Genomic DNA, 25,535 nt, shown 5'->3' on the forward strand with positions numbered 1-25,535 from the left:
TGCTGTCGGTCATTTTCGTTAATCTGAACGTTAATGAGTATGCATTACAATATTACAACTACCGTATTCGATTGCCAATTTTTTCCCTCGAAGAGGAAAGACGTTTTCCTCCAATGATAAGCATCGTAAAATATTCATGACTTTGTGGACGGAAATAGCCTATTATTTTGTACGCGTTTATTTTGCATTTGGATGATAACAATAACTTTAAATCGCGATTAAAATCGTTTCATTTGGACAATTGATGGGATTATTCGTGTATTTGTTACTTGATGTCGATGCTCGGTTAAAAGTATCGATTCGAAGGTGCCTTAATCTGGATTAAATATTTATCGATATATTTGTTCGATTGTTATTATTATACGTAATATCCTGGATTCATCTCTTCGTTAAGGCATTAAACTCTTCATAACATTTTTCGCCAAGCAAGAATCAGTCCAAGAGAAATATATAATTCTTAACCCTTCTCTATAAGAATACTCTCTTCACTCTCTCCCCTATCGATACCACGTAATCTAGTTTAAAAAAATATCTCCAATTTTAACTTCCTCTCTCTTCCCTTTCTCTCTTCTTTTTTTATTAAACGTGATTTGAATCTCGAGGTATAAAAAGTTACGCTATTGAAAAGCATATTATCGTAAGAGAAAAGGGAACATTTTGAAGCAACACGTATTACGCAACGGTCGTGCAGTCTTGAATATCATCCGCGTCGATCTTCGCGGAGGTATGGTTACCCTTTCCTCCACTCCAGTGTTCCACTCCTTGCGTTGGAAGCACGGATCGCGATAAACTTCTCCAACAGCCGAGGGAGCGACCCTCCCCCCCCTCCTCCTCGGTGATCCGTTGAAGCCGCTTGATAATTTGCAGGCTTTACACTTCAATAAATCCGCGTATCTTATCGCATCGTTACGTTTGCCGGCGGGGAAGGTTTGAGGCTCGTTCTCGATCGTTCTCGCGGCTGACAATGAATCCCATACTCTCTCTGTTTGGCCTCTCTTTAATGGCCGTCACATCGTAGCAAGTTCAACGATCGTTCGGGCACCGTTACTTTTCTAGCCTACGAGGAGAAGGAGAAGAAGAAGAGAGAAGGGGAAGGAGGAAGAGGATCCACTGAGCCGAAGACCGGCTCGGATTTTTGGCTATTTTCGACTTCAAAGTCCCTCCTCCAGGGGAAGAGGAACACGCTCGTCTGGCCAATTTCAAACTGGCTTTATTTCCACGACCGGTTTACCAGCATTGACTGGTGCCGCTAACTGTATAAGTTAGGAGTGGCGCAGATACGCGACGTCTCTATCCGGGCGCGCGCCGAGGGCGCCTACGTGCTGCGCCGCGGATAGAATGGAATCTTCGATTGTGACGGCTGCAACAGATCGGTGGATACGGCTCGGGGCGGTGGCCGAAGCTATAGCTTTCAGCCGGACGCTAAGCTTGGGAGGAGATTGATATGGATGCTGTTGGAACAGCTGTCCGGAGTATGATGGCGCAAAAGCGAAATGGTTACATTATGAACATTGTAATCTGGATTTAATTTATATGTTAAATCGAATTACGTTGACTTCGCGACACGTAAATTTCGAGAATGTGGAACGTAATCGGGGATATTTGGAGTTAAGCAAAAGGAGCGTAGATGGCAAATGGCAGATATTACGGAACTTTGATTCGAGATGTGGATAATAGATGTAATTAATTCCGTCGAGAGCGGAAACACGATATCTCGAAAGATCGAGAAAAGATCGAGAGAGGGGATAAAAATTCTGAAATTTGAAGTTCTTGCTTCAACTCTTTTAAGGAGTGAAATTTCGTTACGAGTTCTTATATAATTTGTCGGTTGATAATAACGCAGCTTGCTGTTTAAGAAAATATTCGATCGAATTCTGAGAATCTTTTGGAGTAGTCGATGTGAAACGATTCTTGAAAAATAATTTGTCAATTCGCGATAAACAAGAGATTATTTCTCGTAATTTTTCAGATGGAAATTACTTGGATTTAAAATTTATGCTAATTCTTTGTATCAATTTAGCATTGTTTAAAATTTTTCCCCTCGTACCTTTTCGTCTAATGGCCGGCAATATAACGGCTATTTTACGCGCAATACTTATTTCGAAACAAATAAAATTTACTGCTGTTTCTCTCTCTCTCTTTGTCCCACTCGATACAGTGAGGAAAGTTTGTCATTAACCTCGAGTATACCTCGCGCCATTTGTCACAGTGATGTTTGCGATGGTAGAGAGAAAGAGGAATAGACGAGATAGAAGCGACGGTTTTAATGAAGAATTCGCTGAAATTCGTGTACTGAAAATTTGAGCATCCGAGTCTTTTCTTCGGCCGGAGATTCTAGTCGAAAACGTGTGTGTAATACAAACTTATGCTATAACTTTTTTCTTCTGTAAAACAGGATTTTTTAAATTTCAGATTTATATGTATAAAAATAGAATCATTTTGATAAAGAGATTTTCAATCGTCTCAAATTGTGAATAATTCGTCATTGTATTCATTATTATCAACAGACGATCAATTTGAATATCGTGATAATTACGAATAATATTCAAATGCATTTCCGGTAAACATGGTAATCGCGCACGAAAATGTGCAGTGGAATGCAGTCAACGGGAAACGTTTTTAGAAACGACAAATTAGCTCGCGTTTGTACGCGAATGATGAAAGAGAGAATACGTAAGAATTACGAGGTCGGGAAGAAAATTGTCTACCGGTTTGTCTCTATTCTCTGAGAGAGGAAAGAATTTAATTCTCGTCGGTTTGACCGCCGACAGAAAGGATTAGCAGAAGCATGGAAATATCAATAGCCCCGCGGCCGTCAATCGGTCGACGCACGTAATACTTGTGGACTGTTCGGCCATTTTCGTGCGCGTTCGGTCGGCTTCGGCCGACCAGCATTGTCCCGCGTTGTCAGTTCGCGGCAAGCAAGCATCGCGTGCGTATCGAGTGTTTTCGTTCCGCCACGGCCAGCGGGAAAATGTGATCGTTCAAAAAAAGTTCGCCGACCTGTCGTTGAAAATTCTCGTGCCCGTGACCGTTTCGAAACATAGATAGAAAGAATCGCGCGCAAAAGATGGCGCGTCGTGCACAGTGAGATTCCGATTACGAGTCGCGTCTCGTGTATCGTCGTACGTATGTTCTCGCGGTGTTGTGACAGTGTTTTTTGGTGGTGAAACGTGGTCAAACGAATCCGATCGAATAATTTAAATCGCGTGGATCCTTGCCAAGAACAGAGAAGGGGCAAATAACTTGTGTGTCCGTTTTTCGATACGAGATTTTTAACCGAGGAACTTGGAGAGACGTGTCGGTATGTCTTCGTGTACGTTGACTCGGGGTCGAAAGTCCTTGAGCTCGAAGTTTTTCGGGCGTTTATCTTGATCGCGGCGACAGTGCTGGAGAAAAAAAGCTCGGTGGAGTCTCGGCAGAATTTACGCTGAAAATATTCGGACGACGGTTCGTCGCGTAACGCTTCGCTACAGGTAACTGTCAATCGATTTATATTTCCGATGGATGATTTCGATCGCGTGATTTTCCGAGGCATATCGAAATGTTACCGCGATTGATTGATCATTTAGATTGTTATAGATTCGTCGTGTATATTCGTCGAAGCACGAAATTCAACTAATCATATAGGTTAGAAAATTACGTATCGTTACATCGCGAGCAACATTTATCGAACGTATTTGCAATTCGATGAAGTTCATTCTCCTCTATCGATCGATCGTGACCGCAATTTTCACGTATTTCCAAGTATTCTCGAAACGGATAAAGTTAGAACCATCGATAATATCGAATTTATAATACATGGCCGAATTTGTACAATAAAATTGTGAAGCGAAGCGAAGCAATTTTGAATTTGTCCATTCTTGTTCCATTCGGCGTTGCCCTATTTAATATTGCGCACATTTCTCCACGACACATTTCCTTTTGTTGCTTCTCGATGTATCACTACGGTCATTTGCCGGTTGAAACGAATGTTTCCACGAATTCCAAGAAGTAGGAAGTCCGTTGACATTTGTAAACAGAATATTTATACAGACATGTTTACATTCATGGCATAGCTAAGCTGGTTCGATCAAGTTTTCATTATAGCATCTCGATGTAAATACCATCGCCGCTAATGTAAAGAAGATTAATACGACTTGGCAATGGCGGATAGCGAAAAGGAAGGGGAGAAAGAGGGGGACATCGAATAAAATCGACGCGTCTCTATCTGGCGAGCAAATGGATTTCGCTAGATTCTGCATAATTAAATATAGCCGGTCGCGGTTGAGTAACTATGTTCGCGGTTCTTTATACAAATGCTTTATTTCATCCGCATGTTTGACGACCGTTTTCAAATTTAATTCCTCGTACCCGCCGTGCTGGAGACGAGTCGCAAAGTTTTGTCATTAGTATCGATTACGTCATTACTTTTCGAAGCAATGTTTCTTGCTATTCGTATTATTCGTTTTTTTTTTCTTTTTTTTTTTCTTTTATTACTTTTGATTCTAGACGAATATTTTTCGTTTAATCGAACGATAACGAATCGAAATTGCATTTTGTATTTTTATTTGTCGTTGAAAATTGAACGAGGCATCGATTCATTAGTGATAATAGTTATTCGACTCGTCGATGAAATTGTTCCGTTATTTTTTTTCATTTAAAATATTGGAAAAGTAACAATCGATCGAAATCTTGTTTAATTTCAAACGCTCGATAAAGAATCGAGATTTGCATTATTGCAGTTACAAATAACGCAGTCGAAACGAGCATAAATTAAAATAATTATTCCTCTGGAGGCATATAATTAGTTAGCAATGTTTGTTTATCGAATTTTTCATGCATATTACATATGCAAAGAAAATAAATCCCAATAAATATCAATTTCGATGTTTTATTCCATCAGAGACACACACACACGTGTTATTATGATTCGTTTTGATCGATGCTTTGTCGTATTTTCACTTCCCTCTTCACTTTTCAATATTTATTTTTGTTTCCATCATCGAAACAATTATTTTTTCCTTAATTTATTTCAATAACACGGATTCTTTGATCCAATTATTGTTCTTTTAAATTCCTTTTTCAATTTTTACCACTGTTTTATACATCAAAACGAATACTTTTAGATGAAAGGAACACGTTCTAATTCGTTGAATCTCTACTTTCAAATCGGAGAACTCGTGACATAATAATCCGATAACACGAATAACCACAACTCCGTTCGATCTGTGCCGATTCTTCGATCCTCCGCATTCCCGCCTAGGGGAAAAAAACGAAAAGAAGAAGAAGAAGAAGAAGAAGAAGAAAAGAAAAAAAGTACGAAATGCTTTCCCCGATGATTGGTTAGAGACTCGGCGCAAACCCGGATCGTCACTCTTAGGAAACGAAAGTTTACGACCGCGAAAAAATGTTGAGTCGGTTGTAATGGGTTTTCAAGGTAAGACAGATCGTAATAAGCCCTTGAAGCTGCGGGCGCTAGTCGCGGCCTAAGATCGATGTTGCAAGAAACCTACGGGCCCGCGTGTTATGATTGTTAAGGTTTTATTCACTCGTTATTGCATCGGTCGTTAGCGAGCCCTCTATTTCAACCTCTCCCTCTCTCTCTCTTATTCTGAGTTACGATTTCGAATTCTTATTTTCCGCGCCTCTTTCGCGGACGCGATTCCAAAGCCTGGAAGAAAAAAGGGATAGGAAGAGAATCGTTTGCCGTTGGATGGAAAACCTCCTTTGGGAGGTTTATCAATAATTTATAAGGCGGAAACTCTCGAAAGGCTCGACGAAACGAAGCGACTTGCTCTCAAGAGAGGGGGTGTAACGCCACGGGACACCTTTGGCATCCGACTTTTCGTGGAATCCATTCGAATTTCCCTTTAAATCGTAGACAGAGAGAGAGAGAGGGATGTTTGAACTACGCATCAAGAGATAAGTTTTCGAACAGATTACACACAGGTGTGGTCCTGTTTAGTTTCGATTTCGCAGGTGTGTTAAGTTATTAGGAAGCCGTGTTACTTTGGTGTTTCTGTAATTCTCCCTCGAATTGGGGAAAAGTTTCAAGAATAATACTTTTGTCAGGCTTTAAGAATAATACATTGGATATATTCAGCGGGTTCGATTTTTTCCCCTCGTTGAGAGATTGCGTTCTTTTTGATACTTAAATAGAAAGTAGTACAGAGACCGCTTGTTGCAGAGCTAATGGCTCCAGCTTAATTTGATGGAGGATTTAGATTAAACGCGTGCCTTACGTCTAATTAAATACGCCATTTTACACACGTCCTTTGGGACTATCTCGATCAATTTGCATTAGAAAATTCTCCCTTCTGTTTAAAAATTCCTCTAATTAAATTCGGTTATCCGTTCTGAAAAGAAGACGAGGAGAGGAAACGAACCACATCGATCTCTCGATATTCCACGTGACAAGAGAATTGTTTGTCTTCGATCCAATGATTTTGACAAATATCAGTATCGTTGATTTAAAGAAACGTAGCCTCGTCCGCCAGCTGATTCGATCTCGTTCCCCTCCTCCCCCTTCTCTTATACCCAGAGGGGAATAGTCCGCATAACCGAGTTCCAGATGGGCCTCGAGCCAGCGGAACGCGTTCCACCGGATTCGAGTCGTGGAGATACGAGATCTCGAAGAGCAATTAGGTAACGATTATCCCCTTCCGCGTTTCTTCCTCCGCGGCTGACAGGAAAACTTTGGATCGAGCCATTCTCCTCCCCACCATCTTCTTGCTCCCCGCCGATTTTATCGATTCCCCGATAACTTAAGAGCCAATTACTTACCCTCTTTCGTTCGATTACTTGGAAACTTGTTTCGAGGGTTTTTTATGCACTTCGTTAAGGAGAGAGAGAGAGAGAGAGTGAGTGTTGAGTAAAACGATCAATGGTTGGATTAACGATTTGGAAATATATGGATTTCGCATCAAGAGAAAAGAAAAGTATCTTATGGAGTAGGAAAGTATCTATTGGATCTTTGGATATTTATTGGGTTGGCAACTAAGTAATTGCGGATTTTTTTTAGAAAATCAAAGACAATTTTTTCATGGAACTAAATAACTTTATTCTGTAATGTGTTGCCCATTTTGATCAGCCAGCATCATAATCCTACATTCATAAAATTTCTGGTTTTTATTAGCAAAAAATCAGGTACGATTGGTATCATCATCGTTATTGAAATTTTTACCATTCGAGGAGTTTTGTAAAGATCGAAACAAAAAGTAATCGGATGGTGCAAGGTCAGGACTATATGGTGGATGTGGCAAAACATCCCAACCAAGCTCCAATAATTTTTGCCGAGTGACCAAAGATGCGCGTGGCCTTGTATCGTCACGATGGAATACAACACCTTTTCGATTTGTCAATTCGGGCCGCTTTTCTTCAACCGCATTGTTTAATTTCGTTAGTTGTTCAATGTAGACAACAGAATTGATCGTTCGGTTGGGTGGTAAGAGTTCAAAATAGACAATTCCTTTATAATCCCACCAAATTGATAACAAAACCTTCTTTCGACGAATACCAGCTTTTGATGTTGTTCGAGCTGGTTCACGTGGCCTGCTCCACCATCTTTTCCGCTTGATATTGTTGTAAACAACCCATCGCCAGTTATCGGTCGTTTTAAAAATGGATCATTTTCATTACGTTTCTTTAGCAAATCGCAGCTGTTAACGCGTTGCGTTAAATGCTTTTCTTTCAGTTCGCGAGGAACCCATGTATCGAGTTTTCGAACATAGCCAAGTTGTTTTAAGTGGTTTTCGATGCATGTATGCGATACACGAAGCTTCTCTGCAATCTCACGAGTTGTACTGTGACGATCCGAATCGATTATTGCTTCGATTAGGTCGTCATCAACTTCAACTGAAATCCGCAATTACTTAGTTGCCAATCCAATACCTTTGTAATAATGGCACCGTGACAAATAACCAGCTTGGTACAATAAATTCTAACCCCACCTTATCTTCGTATTATTCCTTATCCTGTGTGAAAAGTGGACGAGAAGGGAGCGGTGAATTTGAATTGAGTCTCGCAGCCATCGGTTGGCAAATCAGAGAGAGAGAGGGGGGAGGAAAAACGGGCGGAATGCGACGCTGGGGCGGCGCGCGAGTGCTTGGATTGCTCGTTATCAGGAGGAGTGCACCTGGTATCCTTGTTCCTGCCGCGGATTCCTGCCAGGAGGCCTCCATCCGATGTTTACGAGGGGGATCGCGGTCCTCGTAAGTAGGCACTCTTCCTCCTCCTCCTCCTCCTCCAGTCTCCGCTCTCCGTGGTCTGGAGGAGGCACGGCAGGTCGACCTAGCCAGGAACAGATCTCCACTCGAGATCCTTTTCAGAGGTTTAAGGTCGGCCGCGTGTAAGTCCCTCGGCCTCGAAATGTCGAAGTTCGTGTGCATTATATATATATGTATATGTATATGTATATGTATATGCACGTATATATGTTGGTGTCTTTCGTTTCTACGTAACCGCGTCTCTCTTTCTCTTTTCTCTGATTCGAGCGAGAGAGCGTTGGAAGAGAGGCGGGGACGAGGCTCGTTTCCTCGGTGCGAAGGACCCTCGGTCGGTGGTCCTTCGGGTCCTCGCACCTGATGCGATGGCACGATGATCGCGCCCATCGGTGTCTCGAACCGATTTGCCGGTGATGAATGTCCGTGGCTCGGTCCGCTCGAACAGGATGCGGACGCGAATGCGTGTGACGGAGCGAATGGGCCAATTAGACGAGCTTCCATTATTCGAATTTCGGACTTCAAGTGGGATTTCTCGAAGCGTGCTCTTTCGAGAGGTTGTCGGAAATTTTCCAAGAATTTGAAAATCTTTCGAAATTGGCGCTCTTTCGAAAAGAGATTTGCCAAGAAAATTGCCGAAATTTTCCAAGAATTTGAAAATTTTTCAAAATTGGCGCTCTTTCGCGAGGGAATTTGTTAAATCAAAAATCTATCGATCTTCGATGTCGAAAATTTTTTAACGAAAAAAAAAAGTGGTGCTCTTTCGCGAGAGAATTTTTCAAATCGAGAATCGATCAATCCTTAATGTCAAAAATTTTTGAAGAAAAATTGAAAATCTTTTAAAATTGGCGCTCTTTCGCGAGGGAATTTGTCAAATCGAGAATCGATCGATCCTTATTTCGATGTTAAAAATTTTCGAAGAGTTTGAACATTTTTTAACGAAAAAAAAAAAAAAAAGAAATGGTGTTCTTTTGCAAAGGAATTTGTCAAATCGAGAATCGATCTCTATCTCGATGTCAAAAATTTTCGAAGAAAAATTAAAAATCTTTTAAAATTGGCACTCTTTCGTGAAGAAATTTGCCAACAGAGTTGCTCGAAATTTTCGAAGAATTTGAAAATCTTTCGAAATTTCTCTTTCTCGAGAGAATTTGTCAAATCGATCGATCCTTACTTCGATGTCAAAAATTTTGTAACGAAATCGATCGAATGTTCCAATTCATCGATTTGTTCCGATATTATTTGGATCCCGTGGGAAACGGGAAACGGGAAAGCAAGCATGCAAAACGCGGCGGCAAGCGTTAAACGGCAAATTGCTTCTCCCGTTCGGAAATCGGAGAGTGCGTGTCAGCGGCCAATCCCTCTCCCCATACGAACGTTCTTTTCGATGGAAAAAGGAAGGCAGGCGAGAGGAGAGGAGAGGAAAGAAAGAAAGAAAGAAAGAAGGGCGAATCTCTCTGCGTGGTCACGAAACGATTGCACGGGTTCGCCACGACTCGGATGCGAACGACCTGCTGGTGGCCCTCTGTGCCTCCTTCCTCCTCCTCTTCCTTCCTTCCTTTCAACCATCTTCGATCCTCCTCCTCCTCCTCCTCCTCCTCCTCCTTCGTGCACACGCACACGTCACGCTTGCTCGGTATTCGCGAAACCAGTTCACCGGTCCCGTGATCTTCGCGGCGATCGCCGAGATCCGCGATCTCGATCCATTCGTTGCGCGCGCATCCCAGCTAATCGTTCTCCATTCGCCCTTCCAATCCGATCACCTTCCCTATCACCTGAAATACTCGAAAAAACGCGTAAGAAGAAATAATCAAACATGTACAAAATGTGTATCAATATCGATTTGCCGATTCAAAATTAATTCTCTATTTATTTTAGAAAAAGATGGGTCTCTCTTATTCGATATAACGATGTTGAAAAGAAAGAAAAATTTATCCGATTGGAATATGTGATCCGTGAAATCCTGTTGTAAGAAAAGAAAGAAGAAATTGAACTATAAATTGTATCGTTAAAACAAAAATATGAATTTATACGTTCAATTGTAAAATAAATTCCTAAAAGAATAGTAAAAATTGAATTTACTTGGTTTAAGTTGTTATTAATTAAATAATAATGACTTAAGATGGCAGTAAATTCTAAAGTTACGAGAATAAAAGAATTCGATAATGGAAATGCTATCTTTTGGTGGTCAAGGTATATCAATTTCAATATTATAGGAAGAATAGGAAGAATATATTATAAGATATATTATAAAGAATAGGAAGAATATTATAAAATATTATAAATTTTATTACAAATATTATAAAGAATAGGAAGAATATTGAAGGATGAAAAAGAGAACACGATGCAAAGAATATTAATTCAAATACAATAAACAAAGTTATTATAAATTTTAAAAAGTTGATAAGAAAAAGATACATGAGAAGTTTGAAATGTTCTTCCTCGAATAATATCTCGAAATTTAGAAGGATCATTATAACGGTGTTCCGCACAAATTGTGGACGAATTAAAGTTGGAAATCTTCTTGGTGAGAGAACAGATTGTTGAATATTGGTGAAAATTGTGGCTAGCATTAGGAAGATGGCTTCTATCTATATTCCTTCTATGGATACTTTAAAGTTTCGAATGGAATCATTCGATAATTCTTGGGGAATGGAACAAGTTGTAGAAGAGAAATGGATTTGAATATCGGTGAAAATTTTGACAGAGATATAAAAATGCGTTTCTTCGACAAACACACAATAGTTTAATTTAATTTATTTAATTTTAATTAAAGATTAAAGCACATTTTAAATATTTCTTCAAATGTAAAAATTTGACGAATAACGGGATGGTTTAATTTAATTTATTTAATTTTAAGAGAGATCAAATATTTTTCGATCAAATACAATTTCAACGGAGGATAGGAAATTTGCATGAAGAAGAATTCCTCTCGAAAATATTTTCAAGATATATAATAATATTAACGAGATTGAAGATGCGTTTATAAGGAATAAAGGTGAACTTGATGACTAATGCTTCTTTCTTCGACAGATTGTTGCCTTGTTTCAGGGAAATATTGTAGATTTGAATGAGATTTGACACATAATAGAAAGATTAAAGCACGTTTGAAATATTTCTTCAAATATAAAAATTTGAATAACAGGTTTAATTTAATTTATTTAATTTTAAGAAAGATTAAAGCACGGAATATTTTTCGATCAAATATAATTTCAACGGAGGATAGGAAATTTGCATAAAAAAGAATTCGAAAACAAGATATTTCAAGATATATAATAATAATATTAACGAGATTGAAGATGCGTTTATAGAGAATAAAGATAAACTTGATGACTAATGCTTCTTTCTTCTACAGAATTGTTGCGTTCAGGGAATTAGATTTGAACGAGATTTGACACACAATAGAAAGATTAAAGCACGTTTGAAATATTTCTTCAAACGTGAAAATTTGACGAATAACAGGATGCTTTAATTTAATTTATTTAATTTTAAGAAAGATTAAAGCACGGAATATTTTTCAAATACAATTTCAACGGAGGAAATTTGCATAAAGAAGAATTCGAAAACAAGATATTTCAAGATATATAATAATATTAACAAGATTGAAAATGCGTTTATAGGGAATAAAGGTAAACTTGACTATTGTTTCTTTCTTCGACAGATTGTTGTCTGTTTCAGGGAAATAGATTTGAACGAGATTTGGTAAAAATTTGAATAACGGGATAATTTAATTTAATTTATCATATTTAATTTTAAGAAAGATTAAAGCACGTTTGAAATATTTCTTCAAATATAAAAATTTGACGAATAATACGATAATTTAATTCAATTTATTTAATTTTAAGAAAGATCAAATATTTTTCGATCAAATACAATTTCAACGGAGGATAGGAAATTTGCATAAAGAAGAATTCCTCTCGAAAATATTTTCAAGATATATAATAATATTAACGAGATTGAAAGATGCGTTTAGGGAACTTGATGACTATTGCTTCTTTTTTCGACAGATTGTTGCCTGTTTCAAGGAAATAGATTTGAACAAGATTTAATAAATAGTTTAATTCAATTTATTTAATTTCAAAGATTAAATATTTTTCGATCAAATACAATTTCAACGAGGATAGGAAATTTGCATAAAGAAGAATTCGAAAATATTTTCAAAATATATAATAATATTAACGAGATTGAAAGATGCGTTTAGGGAACTTGATGACTATTGCTTCTTTTTTCGACAGATTGTTGCCTGTTTCAAGGAAATAGATTTGAACAAGATTTAATAAATAGTTTAATTCAATTTATTTAATTTTAAGAAAGATCAAATATTTTTCGATCAAATAAAATTTCAACGGAGGATAGGAAATTTGCATAAAGAAGAATTCGAAAACATTTTTTCAAGATGTACAATGATATTAACGAGATTGAAAATTTGAGGCTTTTTCCCTGAACGGGAACGGTTGTTGGGCCAACAGCCGCGCGCTGCGGTAATAGATTTTCATCGCGTGAAGCCGCTTCGGCATGCGAGCTCGTCCGAGCTCCACACCGTTATCCTTTTTCAATGAAACTGGTTTTTTCGCTTTTGCATCGGCAGTGGCGGGCCCGGGAAGCGGGCCGTGTAAATATGTGTAAATAATTTATCGACATAAGTGCACGCCACGTTGCCGTCGCGATATATCTCGTTCACGGGGATCCGTAAGTAATTAATGTCCCCTTGGCCGGGTCGCGTTCCATTACCTCGAAAGTGAATGTTGGCTTAATACGAAAATTAACCGGATGATAGATCAAGGGGAGAAAAATGGACGACACGCGCCACGAATTAATATCCTCCTCCCCTCCTCTTTCAAATTACTCTTTCTTTCTCTCCTCTTGTTTCCAAATAATCGAAACGATCTTTCCTTTTCAATCCAAACAATCTCTGATACGCGCTGATTATTCGAACGGTGGAAAAAGAAAGAAAAATTGCTTTGAATCAAAACCGAGACGTAATTTCTCGCGTTGGTTGACAGATAAGAGTCGTGGTTAGGATTCGAAAGTTCATAAAGAAGGAGAGACACGTTTATTCGTTGATTATTCGTTCATTTCAAATGTTTAAATTCTCTTCTAATATCAATTTCCATTCGAGATAATACGTCGTTTTACCAGTTCGAAATCTTTCTCCTCTCGATATTCGAAGGGAAAAGGTTTCGTTTGGCGATCTTTTGACTTTCATGATGGTCCAGCGAGAGCGGAGAAGCGTTGTTGGATAGGTCATAACTCTCGTCGACGTGTCGCGCGGGGGATGGACCCGGAGGATGAGCAGGCAATTAATTACAAGCTCGCTTAATTAAAGAGGGTCTTGGCGTTTCAGACACGGGAGTTGAGCTCCACTTTCAAAAGTCCGCGAGAGTGCACTCTTGGCTCTCTCTCCTCAGCCACGGACGTGTAACTTTGATACACTCTGTCTCCCAATACACGTGCTCTCAAAACTGTCCTCTTCGAAACTTTTTTTCCTTTTCGAACTGTTTATCGTTCTTTCCACAATCGTCTTTCTTTCAAATTATTGTATCATCAGGGAGGAAGAGTTATTAAAGAGTTATTATCAAAGGAAATATCTCGTGTTCTGGATTCTTAAAATTTTAAATTGTCCTTTTTTGTTGCGATTTTTCTAATTCTAATTATTAAATACAATATTCGTTCAAAAATCTCGTCGTTACGAGCTATTGCTTCCTTCGAGAAATTTTTTTCTTTTCTTTCTTTCTTTTTCTTTCACGATGAGACATTTATTCTTTGGAGGATAAGTATTTGTGATTTTATAATTAATATTGGAAGGATTATTATTATTTTTTTCGAGAGGAATAATTGTAAAGTTAACGGAGTGGAAATAATCGAAATTTATTTACTTTCGTTAAAATCAATTCTTCGAAAATTTAATCAATTACCTTATCACCTTTTCTCCATCCTCCATGGAAATTCAAAAAAAGAGAAGAAATACGTTACACTCGACCGCGCTATTGGAGCATCGAATAAAACACGGACGATCGATAATTAAAACAATAATTAAAAGATCGCCGCCGTAAGCGAAGGCGATCTTCCGTGAAAACTGTGCCGCGAAAAAAGAAAAAAGGGGGGGGAATGCCTTCGATATGCCTCGGCTCACTTTCGAACGCGTCTCACGAATCCGCGCCTTCACCGTGTGCTTTCAGTTTCCGAATCGAAAGCCGGCAAGCAACGACAGTCGTCGGCCGCGATGAATCGCGCCGCGCCTGGCGAGTAGAATTTTCCAGAAGCGAAGAAAATTTTCGCGCCCGGCGAAAGATTTCGAGAGAGAGAGAAGGGGAAGGCAAGTGATCTTTCCCCGAGGAAAAGTTTCGCGCGGGGATGGCGTTGACTCCGACGCGATGCCGCGGCGAGAACCTGTCGGAGGAAACGACGAACGAGGACGAGGTGGGGAACGGCGGGAATTTCGAGCCTCTGAGCGACTCCTGCGGCGAGAGCGACATGGAGGGCCTCGATCTCTCCCTGTTCGAGCCCCAGGTAGACACCACTTCCTGGTGCGACTCCAGGATTCACGCGGGCACTCTTCATATCCTGGTCCATTACTGCGGTAAGCTCTGATATTTTTCACACGGATCATATTTTCCTTCTTTCGCGGATCGAAGAATTATTCAAATATATAAATTGGTATCGTTGAGCGGTTGGTATATCAACCAATGATAAAAACATTGGAATCTTATATATTATTCTAGCCTTATGGTCTGGAATACTTGGTTCCTCAGTAAGAGGATTAATTATTCGTATAGAATTAAGATCACCAGGATCGTGAATTAAGAATGATCAGATCTACAATACAATTGTAACTAGACATGCATTTTTTAAGAATTTTTTTTGTAGTTATACCATTCTTAATTGGAGGATTTGGAAATTGATTAATTCCATCTAATATTAGGATCCCCTGATATAGGTTTTCCTATAAATAATATTAGATTCTGACTTCTACCACCTTCATTAATTATACTTTTAATTGTCGATCTTTTTCTCCGGTTGCTTCCTTCGAGAAATTTTTTTCTTTCTTTCTTTTTTTCTCACGATGAGAAGAGAGACATTTATCCTTCGGAGGATAAGTAATTGTGATTTTATAATTAATATTGGAGGGGAATTTTTTTGAGAGGAATAATTGGAAAGATAGGCATATTGCATTTCGGTCGAAAATTGATTTCGGTTAACGTTGAAGGCGAATCGGGTGAATGAAATTCTTCGAAGGGAAAATTGATTTTCCCTCGTCAAAAGCATTTGATATGTAGATGAGATCCCGTGAAAGAATTTTCTTTTAAGAGAAAATTGGTTTTACCGCGCCCCGCGAACGGCATTTGGTAAGTAGAACTTTTTACGCGGATATTGATTTTTCCGCGTCGAAAGGATCGATAAGTAAAACTCGTGCTCTCTTTTTTCGGAAAATTAATTTTTTCGTTCATAGAACGTCTCCTTCTATAAGATCTAATAAAAATTAAAGCTTCCAGCATCAATTATCAAAAAAAAAAAATATAAAACATCGTAAATCATCACAACATATCACACGATATTTCAATTTCGTGACAAACTACATTTACAAATATATATACCATATTCGATTCGTAAACGATTCTTAAATTTCCAAATCACAAAATTACAAAGTGTCAAAAAGTTACGTTTGATTCACAAACTCACAATAGCATCGCAATATCTTCATGTCACAAAGCATCACAATATTTCCACGTCACAAAGCATCACAATATTTCCACGTCACAAAGAATCACAATGTCTCCACATCACAAAGCATCACAATATTTCCATATCACAAAGTATCACAATATTTCCAAGTCACAAAGCATCACAATATCTCTACATCACAAAGCATCACAATTTTCCACATCACAAAGCATCACAATATATCCACGTCACAAATATTCACAATATCTCCACGTCACAAAGAATCACAATATTTCTATGTTACAAAGCATCACAATATCTCCACGTCACAAATATTCACAATATCTCCACGTCACAAAGAATCACAATATTTCTATGTCACAAAGCATCACAATATCTGCACGTCACAAAGCATCACAATATCTCTACATCACAAAGTATCACAATGTTTCCACATTACAAAGCATCACAATATCTCCACATCGTCACAAAGCATCACAATATCTCTACATCACAAAACATCACAATATATCCACGTCACAAAGTATCACAATATTTCCAATATCACAAATATTCACAATACTTCCACGTCACAAAGAATCACAATATTTCCACGTCACGAAGCATCACAATATCTCCACATCGTCACAAAGCATTACAAAGATATCTTTGAAAATGCAGTAGCCTCTACGATTTTAACGCGATATCGCGAAGATGAGGGAAGGAACGAGTCGTTTCGCGCTTTCGTGCTGTTGTTTCTCCGGCCCGATTTCTATTAACATACAATGCCGGCCACGCGATATATATCCCTCCGCCCGTGATTCATCGCCGCGAATTAATCTGCCGCGTTAAATGAAAAGCCGAAGAAGAGGGGTAGCGTTGCATCGTCCACGCGTCGCCGCGTGGGTGGATGCGCGGGGCGGTTAAACGCATCTGGAAGATGGGATCCCTCCTCGCGAAGGCGAGGGTTTTTTTTTCTATTTTCGAGATTGTGCAACGCGAATGCGTCGCGCGAATCTAGCGGGATTGAACTCGACACAGAGATACGTGTGTGGGTGTGTGATGCGACGGGCTTTGCGCGCGGGGCTGATGGAGAGGATCGAGTCGCGGTGGATTTAGGATACGAGTTTCGGTTCGATGATGCGCATTGTCGATAGGATGGATTTTTCTAGATATTTTACGTTTTTTCGTTTACTTGTTTTTTTTTGATACGAGCATCGTAGAATATAAACGGAAAAGTAGGAATTAGAAATTGTCGATTCGGATGAAATAATTTGTGATTCGAGGATTCGAAAAATTGGTGGATATTTTTTTATTTATTTACAGACTTATCTTCTATCAAAAAATTATATGGAAAGCAGGGAAAAATGGGCGCAGACTCGTTGATAAAACACAAGATGGAATTTTTCGATTCGTAGCTGCGAGAAAAATTAACTCTCTGAATATTCGATGAATATTTTCTGTTTACAAATTTATTTTCCCACGTGGAAATTATGGGAAGAATATGAGACACAATGCAACTTTTGCCCGCGATTACACGCGCTTCAAACGCACACCTTTTGTATTTAAAACAGATCTCGACAATTTCTCGACAATTACTTTTACTCGTTCTTCTCTAGTAGAAATAAAACTATTCTTTTACTTTTTATTTCTCCTCGTCTCAGAGCATTCGAGAATAAATTCCTCGGTTAAAAACTCGCGTTGTCCCACGCGAAGACGAGATGATAATTGGCTTATCCGATCGGCGAATCACTTGGCTACCGCATGCCGGCACGAACGGTGGATAAAAACGTGGTGGGATCGGGAAAAGGATGGTCCGCGTGATCGATTCGCGGTGGGGACCAATTAAATGGTGATTCACCGCGGATGTAACGCCGCCCGCAGATATAATCTGCTCGGTCGCAATAAATCGATGTAGGTAAATGAGTCGCGTATCCTTTCCACCGTGTTTCGTCCTCCTTTCTCCTTTCGTTGGAAACGTTCCTCTCTCTCTCTCTCTCTCTCTCTTTCTCGTGTTTGCATACGCGTTTTTTCCAGAGCTGGATCTCTCCTGTAGGGAAAAAGAAAAAAGTAGGAGAAGGATAAGGAGAGAAGCAAGAGGAATGAAATTTTCATGTGTACATATCGAGTCGAGTTCTCTCCGCTTTTCGCTCGAATCGTTTGCCTGTTCGCGGAACCTGTCCAATGGGAAAAGAGGTTTACGCGGTGGACGAGGAGGACTAGAAACTGGGGAGGAGATTGATGCTTCCTTGATATTTTCTTCCACCGTAAAGCGTATGATTATGGTGGCCGCTTCGAGCAGTGAAATCTTCTGGTCGGGTTGCTTCTGTCCGTTGAGAGGATGTTGATTAAATTGGCGGGGGGAGGGGGGGGGGGACTTTGCGACAGGTGATTCTTGCGTGTTTGTTTAATCGATAAACTTTTCTTTTTTTTTTCGAACGGGAGGAGTTGGATGTTGTTAATGATGGACCAGCGAATTATTATTATTTATCCTCTTTTCCTCTTCTTTGACGCGTGTCAAATCAGAATTAGATTCTAATCCAACGTGACGTTGTATTTTTCTCTCGTTTCCGATGCTATTTAATTTGCGACCTCGACGTCAATCGGAATAATTACTCGTTCACGAAGCGATCAAACCGATCAAATTGAATTTTTAATAAAATTTTTTTAATACAGTATTATATTCTTCTCTATTTCTAATATATTTTAATTCATCAGAATCAGAATAATTAATCACGAAATGATTAAAGCGGTCAAATTGAATTTTTAGCAAAGAAATTTTCTTAATACAATAATTTATATAGTCAAGCAGAAAATATCTTCGATGTGAATCAGAATAATTAATCACGAAATGATTAAATTAAATTAAATTTTTAGTAACAAAATTTTCTCAATACAATATTATATTTTTCTTTATTTCTGATATTCTTTAATTTATAGTCAAATAGAGAATATTCTCAATGTGAATCAGAATATTTACTCATTCACGAAATGATTAAAGCGATCAAATTGAATTTTTAATAAAATTTTCTCAATACAATATTATATTCTTCTCTATTTCTAATATTTTTTAATTCATCAGAATCAGAATAATTAATCACGAAATGATTAAAGCAGTCAAATTGAATTTTTAGCACCAAAATTTTCTCAATACAATAATTTATAGTCAAGCAGAGAATATTCTCGACGTGAATCGGAATAATTAATCACGAAATGATTAGAATAATCAAATTGAATTTTTAACAACAAAATTTTCTCAATATAATATTATATTTTTCTCTATTTCTAATATTCTTTAGTTCATAATCAAGAATAGAGAATATCCTCGACGTGAATCAGAATAATTAGTTCACGAAATGATTAGAGTAATCAAATTAAATTTTTAGTACCAAAATTTTCTTAATACAATATTATATTCTTTAATTCATAGTTAAATAGAGAATATCCTTGACGTGAATCAGAATAATTAATTACGAAATGATTAGAGTAATCAAATTGAATTTTTAACACCAAAATTTTCTTAATATAATATTATATTTTTCTTTATTTCTGATATTTTTTAATTTACAGTCAAATAGAGAATATTCTCAATGTGAATCAGAATAATTAATCATGAAATGATTAAAGTAATCAAATTGAATTTTTAGCAACAACATTTTTTCAATACAATAATTTACAATAGTCAAGCAGAGAATATCCTCGACCTGAATCAAAATAATTAATCACAAAATGATTAAAGCGATCAAATTAAATTTTTAGCAACAAAATTTTCTCAATACAATATTATATTCTTTATTTCTAATATTCTTTAATTTATAAACAAAGAATATCTTCGACAGTGAATCAGATTCGAGATAATAATTATCCACGAAATCATTCATCTTTATTTTTAATAATTACGAAAAAGGAGCGAATTTCAAATCGTTTCCCAAATTTTCAATAACATTATTCCAACATGATGGAGAAAAATAGGGGGGAAGAGATTTCGAATAATTTCAAGAGTGAAACGAAAGAAAAAAAAGAAAATGAAGCACACGCGTTCAATTGATCGAACTCTATTAAAACCGACTCCCGTATCACGACATTCACAAACTTGATTTGCGACGCGACGCCGAACCTCTCCTCTCCGCGTTATAAGTCTGGTTTCGGGTCGAGCGAAAGGGTCGATGTCGAGTTCAGTGGTGCGGGTAATTAAAAACGTCAATGCGATAATTATGGCGTCGTCGTTGAGTGATCGCGATTTGTCTTCGCAAATGGAAACACCACCCGATCCCAGTCCATTCCCCATTTTGTGTCTCCGCAATAATTAGTAAACGCGACTTTAAACTTGAACTTTGATAACCATTAAACCTTTCGTTTATTGGAACCGATCTTTATTCTTCGATTGCACGTCGAAACTAGATCAGAATTTTATCGACGATCGGTAAAGTAAAAGGAATTTCTCATCCACGTTTATTTCTTTAAAAGATCGATTCACTGACTCCCGACTTTTCTTATGTAATAAAATGCACATTTTTTGATACTTGAGAAGAAATGTCTCTCGAGAAAAATACATTAAGAGGAATTTTGGCGACGAAATATTTATATCCGAGAGATTTAATTTTCGCGCTCGCTAATATACATCTTCCTCGACATCTTTGACTTTCCGACCGACAATCGACGCGCGCGTCTATATTTAACGCGAACTTTAGACGTAAAATTAGAACGTTGCACGATTTATGTAATACTGGATGGATCGAACACGGACGCATCGTTATACGATCGCGCGTGACTCGCGGAATTTTGAATTATGCCGTCGATACGTCGATCGCGAACCAGTTGGAACACGACACGTAAACCGAGCCGAGTTTACACATCGATACAAATGCGCGCACGCGCGCGCTCCTTATCTCCAACTACTTACTCGAACTACTCCAACTTGGAACGACCAAGTATTTTCAGATCGAGAGAGGAGGAATAGGAATCCCTCCTCCCAATATCGCGTTATCCGCTTTGACCCGAATTCCTCCATTCTCTCCGCCATTTTTCTCTTAATAATCCTCCTAAAATCCTCATTTCGAAATCGGCATCCAAAATTGTTTTTATTTTTTTCATCGAACGACAGAGATTAATAAAACGATCGAGGAAAATAAATTTGAAAAATTGTTTCGACGGAACAAAGATGTTTTACGATCGCACGAGCGACATTTACTACGAGTCATTAAGGGGTAAACGAACTCGCGCGCAATAATATCAGTGTGTGCCAGTGAACCAACGCCTTGGCAATCCGCCCGAATAACGCATATGGATAACGCGGAGAGGAATTGCTGCATTACCTGTTGATGATCAATTCCGACTCTTGTGTATGCGTGTTTATAGATAAAATGCACGCACGGTTTCGGGCGCGTGAGAGAGATGCACGGGCGAAATGTGACGTATGCGCGCGATAATTTTAAGAGCGCAGCTCTTCGATCGGGGGAGATGAGTCAGTCAGTGTCAAAGAGTAACAAGCTAAAAGCGATGGAGTATCGCTATCGAGAATTAAACGTGATACCAGGGGGAATAACTTGGGATAGAATTCTTTTTTTTCCACGTTTTCGATATTTTTCTCCTCTGCTGTTCATCGATTTTCAATTCAAGGCTCCCAATTTTCGAATACACGAGAAGAAATGAATTTTTTAATCGAGAAATTCGTTGTTTTCCAAGCAAGTGCAACGCAGTTAAGTGGTCTCCTAATGAAAGTGTTAGCTGGATATGTTATTTGATTTATGGGTTGGCAACTAAGTAATTGCGGATTTTTTTTACAAAATCAAAGACAATTTTTTCATGGAACTAAATAACTTTATTCCGTAACGTGTTGCCCATTTTGATCAATGACCTTTTGCCATCTTTCAGCCAGCATCGTAATCCCACGTTCATAAAACTTGTGGTTTTTATTAGCAAAAAACTGAATCAGGTACGATTTGATATCATCATCGTTATTGAAATTTTTACCATTCGAGGAGTTTTGTAAAGATCGAAACAAAAAGTAATCGGATGGTGCAAGGTCAGGACTATATGGTGGATGTGGCGAAACATCCCAACCAAGCTCCAATAATTTTTGCCGAGTGACCAAACATGTGTGTGGCCTTGCATCGTCACGATGGAATACAACACCTTCTCGATTTGTCAATTCGGGCCGCTTTTCTTCAACCGCATCGTTTAATTTCGTCAGTTGTTCAATGTAGACAACAGAATTGATCGTTCGGTTGGGTGGTAAGAGTTCAAAATAGACAATTCCTTCGTAATCCTACCAAACTGATAACAAAACCTTCTTTCGACGAATACCAGCTTTTGATGTTGTTCGAGCTGGTTCACGTGGCCTGCTCCACCATCTTTTCCGCTTGATATTGTTGTAAACAACCCATTTTTCATCGCCAGTTATCGGTCGTTTTAAAAATGGATCATTTTCATTACGTTTCTTTAGCAAATCGCAGCTGTTAACGCGTTGCGTTAAATGCTTTTCTTTCAGTTCGCGAGGAACCCATGTATCGAGTTTTCGAACATAGCCAAGTTGTTTTAAGCGGTTTTCGATGCATGTACGCGATACACGAAGCTTCTCTGCAATCTCACGAGTTGTACTGTGACGATCCGAATCGATTATTGCTTTGATTAGGTCGTCATCAACTTCAACTGAAATCCGCAATTACTTAGTTGCCAACCCAATAATTTCTTCGTTTAAGATTATTCAATCGTTCGCAATTTATGCTCGTCCTTATGTTGTTTGGCGTGCAAAGAGAAAGAGAGAAATTAAAAAATTTTTTCGAAAATCGTCCCCTGAATCTTTTCGATTCGTTCAACGGGGATTAATCGAGAAAAGGGAGAGTGACTGGGAAAGGACGAGTCTGTCGAGAGAAACGAAGTCACGCCGAGAATTAATTATTCGAAATGAACGTCGGTGGTCGATGGCGGTTCCATTAAAAGCAGGAAATTGTTGGAGGGAAGGTGAAGGTGGAGAGGGGGAGGCGGCTTAACGTCTCGTTTACGGCGGCTGCTATGTTTTCAACGTCTCTCTATCCGAGAGAATCGATGATAAAACACGCGCTCCTATCTTTATCCCTCGATTTCTCCCCGTTTAAGAAGAGGTGTATATTATCATTTAACTGGTTCATCAAATCCTTTTCCAAAATTTCATTTCATCCATACTTTTCAATTAAACGTTTACTAAAATTTCATGTTACTTTATTTACTTTTATACTCATCAATTTCCACATCATTTAAGCGATACGGATAATTTCGAAATCGCAAATCCAATAAATACATCAACATATATTAAATGATATTTGCATATTCAATTTTACAATTCCAAATAAACTTGATGGAGTTGTTGGACTGGTTGTATCAATTTTAATTTACGTATATTTTTTTTATAACACTTCATTCAAGAAAATTATGAGATAACTTAATCTGAATATATATTTTGAAAATGTAGAAATAAAATTTTCTATTAACTTTTATACTTGTATAATAAAATAAATAAATTAATAAATAAATTAATAATAAATAATTTCTTTAATATAATACAAACATATTAAATAAATTATTACCAATATTATATATAGATTAATTCCACGAGCTCAAATAATTAAACAAATATAAAATAAATAAATAATAAATATATCCCATGCATACATAAATATATATACATGCAAGGATCCGTACAAATTTATTTTCCCAACGTATCACACTCGTCTCTCTCCCCCCACTACTACTTTTTACATCGGTCCCTCGTCATTGCGTAATCTTATTACGCGAGTGGAATTAACTGTGCGGTGTTCCTTCTTCCTGTGCGTTCAATTACCTACGTGCCAACCTATTTTCACGATTATCTTGCATCACGCTCGCATGCCGAACGTCGTGTTTCCACGTGATATGGAAATCCTATCTTTTTGTATGTTTCTCTCTCTCTCTTCCCTTTTTTATATCCAAACTTTTCCAGGAGAATTTCTACAAGTGGATAATAAATTAATAACAATTTCCTTTTTTGGAAATTAATTATTTTTTATTTGGTTATTCAAGAGAGATTTCTATTTTCTTCTTCTTATTCCAAACAATCCATCCAACTTCTTTTAAGCATCCGATTATTAATATTTTTTAATTCTCTCTCGAAGAATTTCTTCGTTTCTATCTGATAGAAAGAAGATAGTATCACTATAAAAACAATACTTCCTTGGATTAGGCTACGCCTCTTCAAGGGAAGAATATCCATATCGCAAGAGAAAGGACAGATTCGTTCGTTGTACGAAAGTTTACTTCGTACGAGCGGAGTAAGTGATAATCTCTGGCGAAAACTTTGGCGAAATAATGGAAAGGGGCGCGTCTGTCGAGTTTATCGCACGCCGAGGAGGGAGGAATCCTCGTCGAGATTAATTCGTCTCCAATTACAATCCTCTTATTAATTCGCGCAGGGTCATCTATTGTGTTCGAGAAATTGGAGCGTTCGAAACGAAAGTCGATGCTCTCTCGCTCTTTCTTCGCCGACCTAATTCGATTCGAATCGTTTATTTAACGATTGGCAACCTTGGACTCGATTTTTATCTTCTTCTTCTTCTTTCTTCTTCATCATTCTTGAACCAGAGAGGCTTAAATTGTCTCTCTCTGTCTCATTCATATTTTTCATTATTGGAAAAATGAGAGAGAGAGAGTGGAGAAAGAAATTTTATTTTTGCGAAGTGAATGAAATAGATTATCAGATCTTTAATTATTATTTGTACGTTTCAACTCGGTTATTAAGCTTTGCAAATTTTTAGTAAAAGTCGATTCATTCTTTTTTTTTGAGAATCACTGGCAATTGATGATGACAAATTGTCTGTTCGTTGTATCGGCGCACAGAGGGGCTACGATTGAAAGTAACAATTACCAGCGACTTTGTGACACAGAAAAGTGGAAGTGGAATTTTCTCCCGGGATAATGCTCTCTCAGTGGCATTTGGGCCAGTTTATATTTCACGGTAACGAACCGTGAAGTGGAATTCAATCATGGGAACGACGTATATAACGAGCTCGAGTAGAAAAGTGAACGGAGAACTTAATTGACCGAGGATGCTTTGTGTAATAATAATAATAATAATAAAAATGATGATATCGTGGAAAGTTATCGAGATAGAACGAAATCGATTTTCATGATTTTTCGAGGAATCGTTGTTGATCGAGAAAAAGGAGCACTTTTGAGATGTCTTTGTGCGTCGAAGATCAAAGGCGTTCGATTCGTTCGAAACTGTGTCAAAACGAAGGCGATAGTTGAGATATTTGACGTATCTGGTTCGTGGCTCATCGATATATATATATATATAGTTTGTAAATTGATAATCGTACATTCGTTGGAACAAGTACAATCTTGCGTGAATTTTTCTTCGTTTCTCAATTACGAAACAATTTCGTCGAATCGAGATTCAACTAAGCTTCGTGCAAGGCGAACGTTAAACCGTTTTTAATAAACCTTTTTCCATTTCGAAACGATGGAAGAGTTAGAGATCGTTGAGAAAAACTTGAAGATACCACGGAAACGAATATACACCGCACTTTTCTTTTTTTTTTTTTCTTTCATGTTGAACATGCAATTCGATAATTGAAACGAATCGATCAAAATGTCTGGGAAATCTTGCACGATTGTTTGGAAATGGTTGGAAGTAATTGGTAAAATGTTTTTTGCTAGGGT

At 38.0% G+C, this 25,535-nt stretch overlaps 1 protein-coding gene across 6 annotated transcripts in view; it reads left to right on the plus strand.

The window, feature by feature from the left end:
• LOC724344 (probable Ras GTPase-activating protein) overlaps positions 1-25,535 on the plus strand; it is a 376,738-nt gene that overhangs the window by 105,054 nt on the left and 246,149 nt on the right. For 3 of the 6 annotated variants that reach the window (XM_026439476.1, XM_026439478.1, XM_026439474.1), the window contains exons 1-2: positions 2,913-3,476; positions 14,378-14,778. The exons of 2 other annotated variants lie outside the window; for them this stretch is intronic. In XM_026439476.1, the coding sequence (XP_026295261.1) occupies positions 14,553-14,778 (226 nt within the window). In that variant the 5' untranslated portion in view covers positions 2,913-3,476; positions 14,378-14,552. Of the gene's footprint in view, positions 1-2,911; positions 3,477-14,377; positions 14,779-25,535 lie in introns of those variants that run through there. One more of the 6 variants, XM_026439473.1, reaches the window with a different exon arrangement.

Source organism: Apis mellifera, linkage group LG3 (genome assembly GCF_003254395.2).
Source record: "Apis mellifera strain DH4 linkage group LG3, Amel_HAv3.1, whole genome shotgun sequence".
Lineage (NCBI taxonomy): Eukaryota > Metazoa > Arthropoda > Insecta > Hymenoptera > Apidae > Apis > Apis mellifera.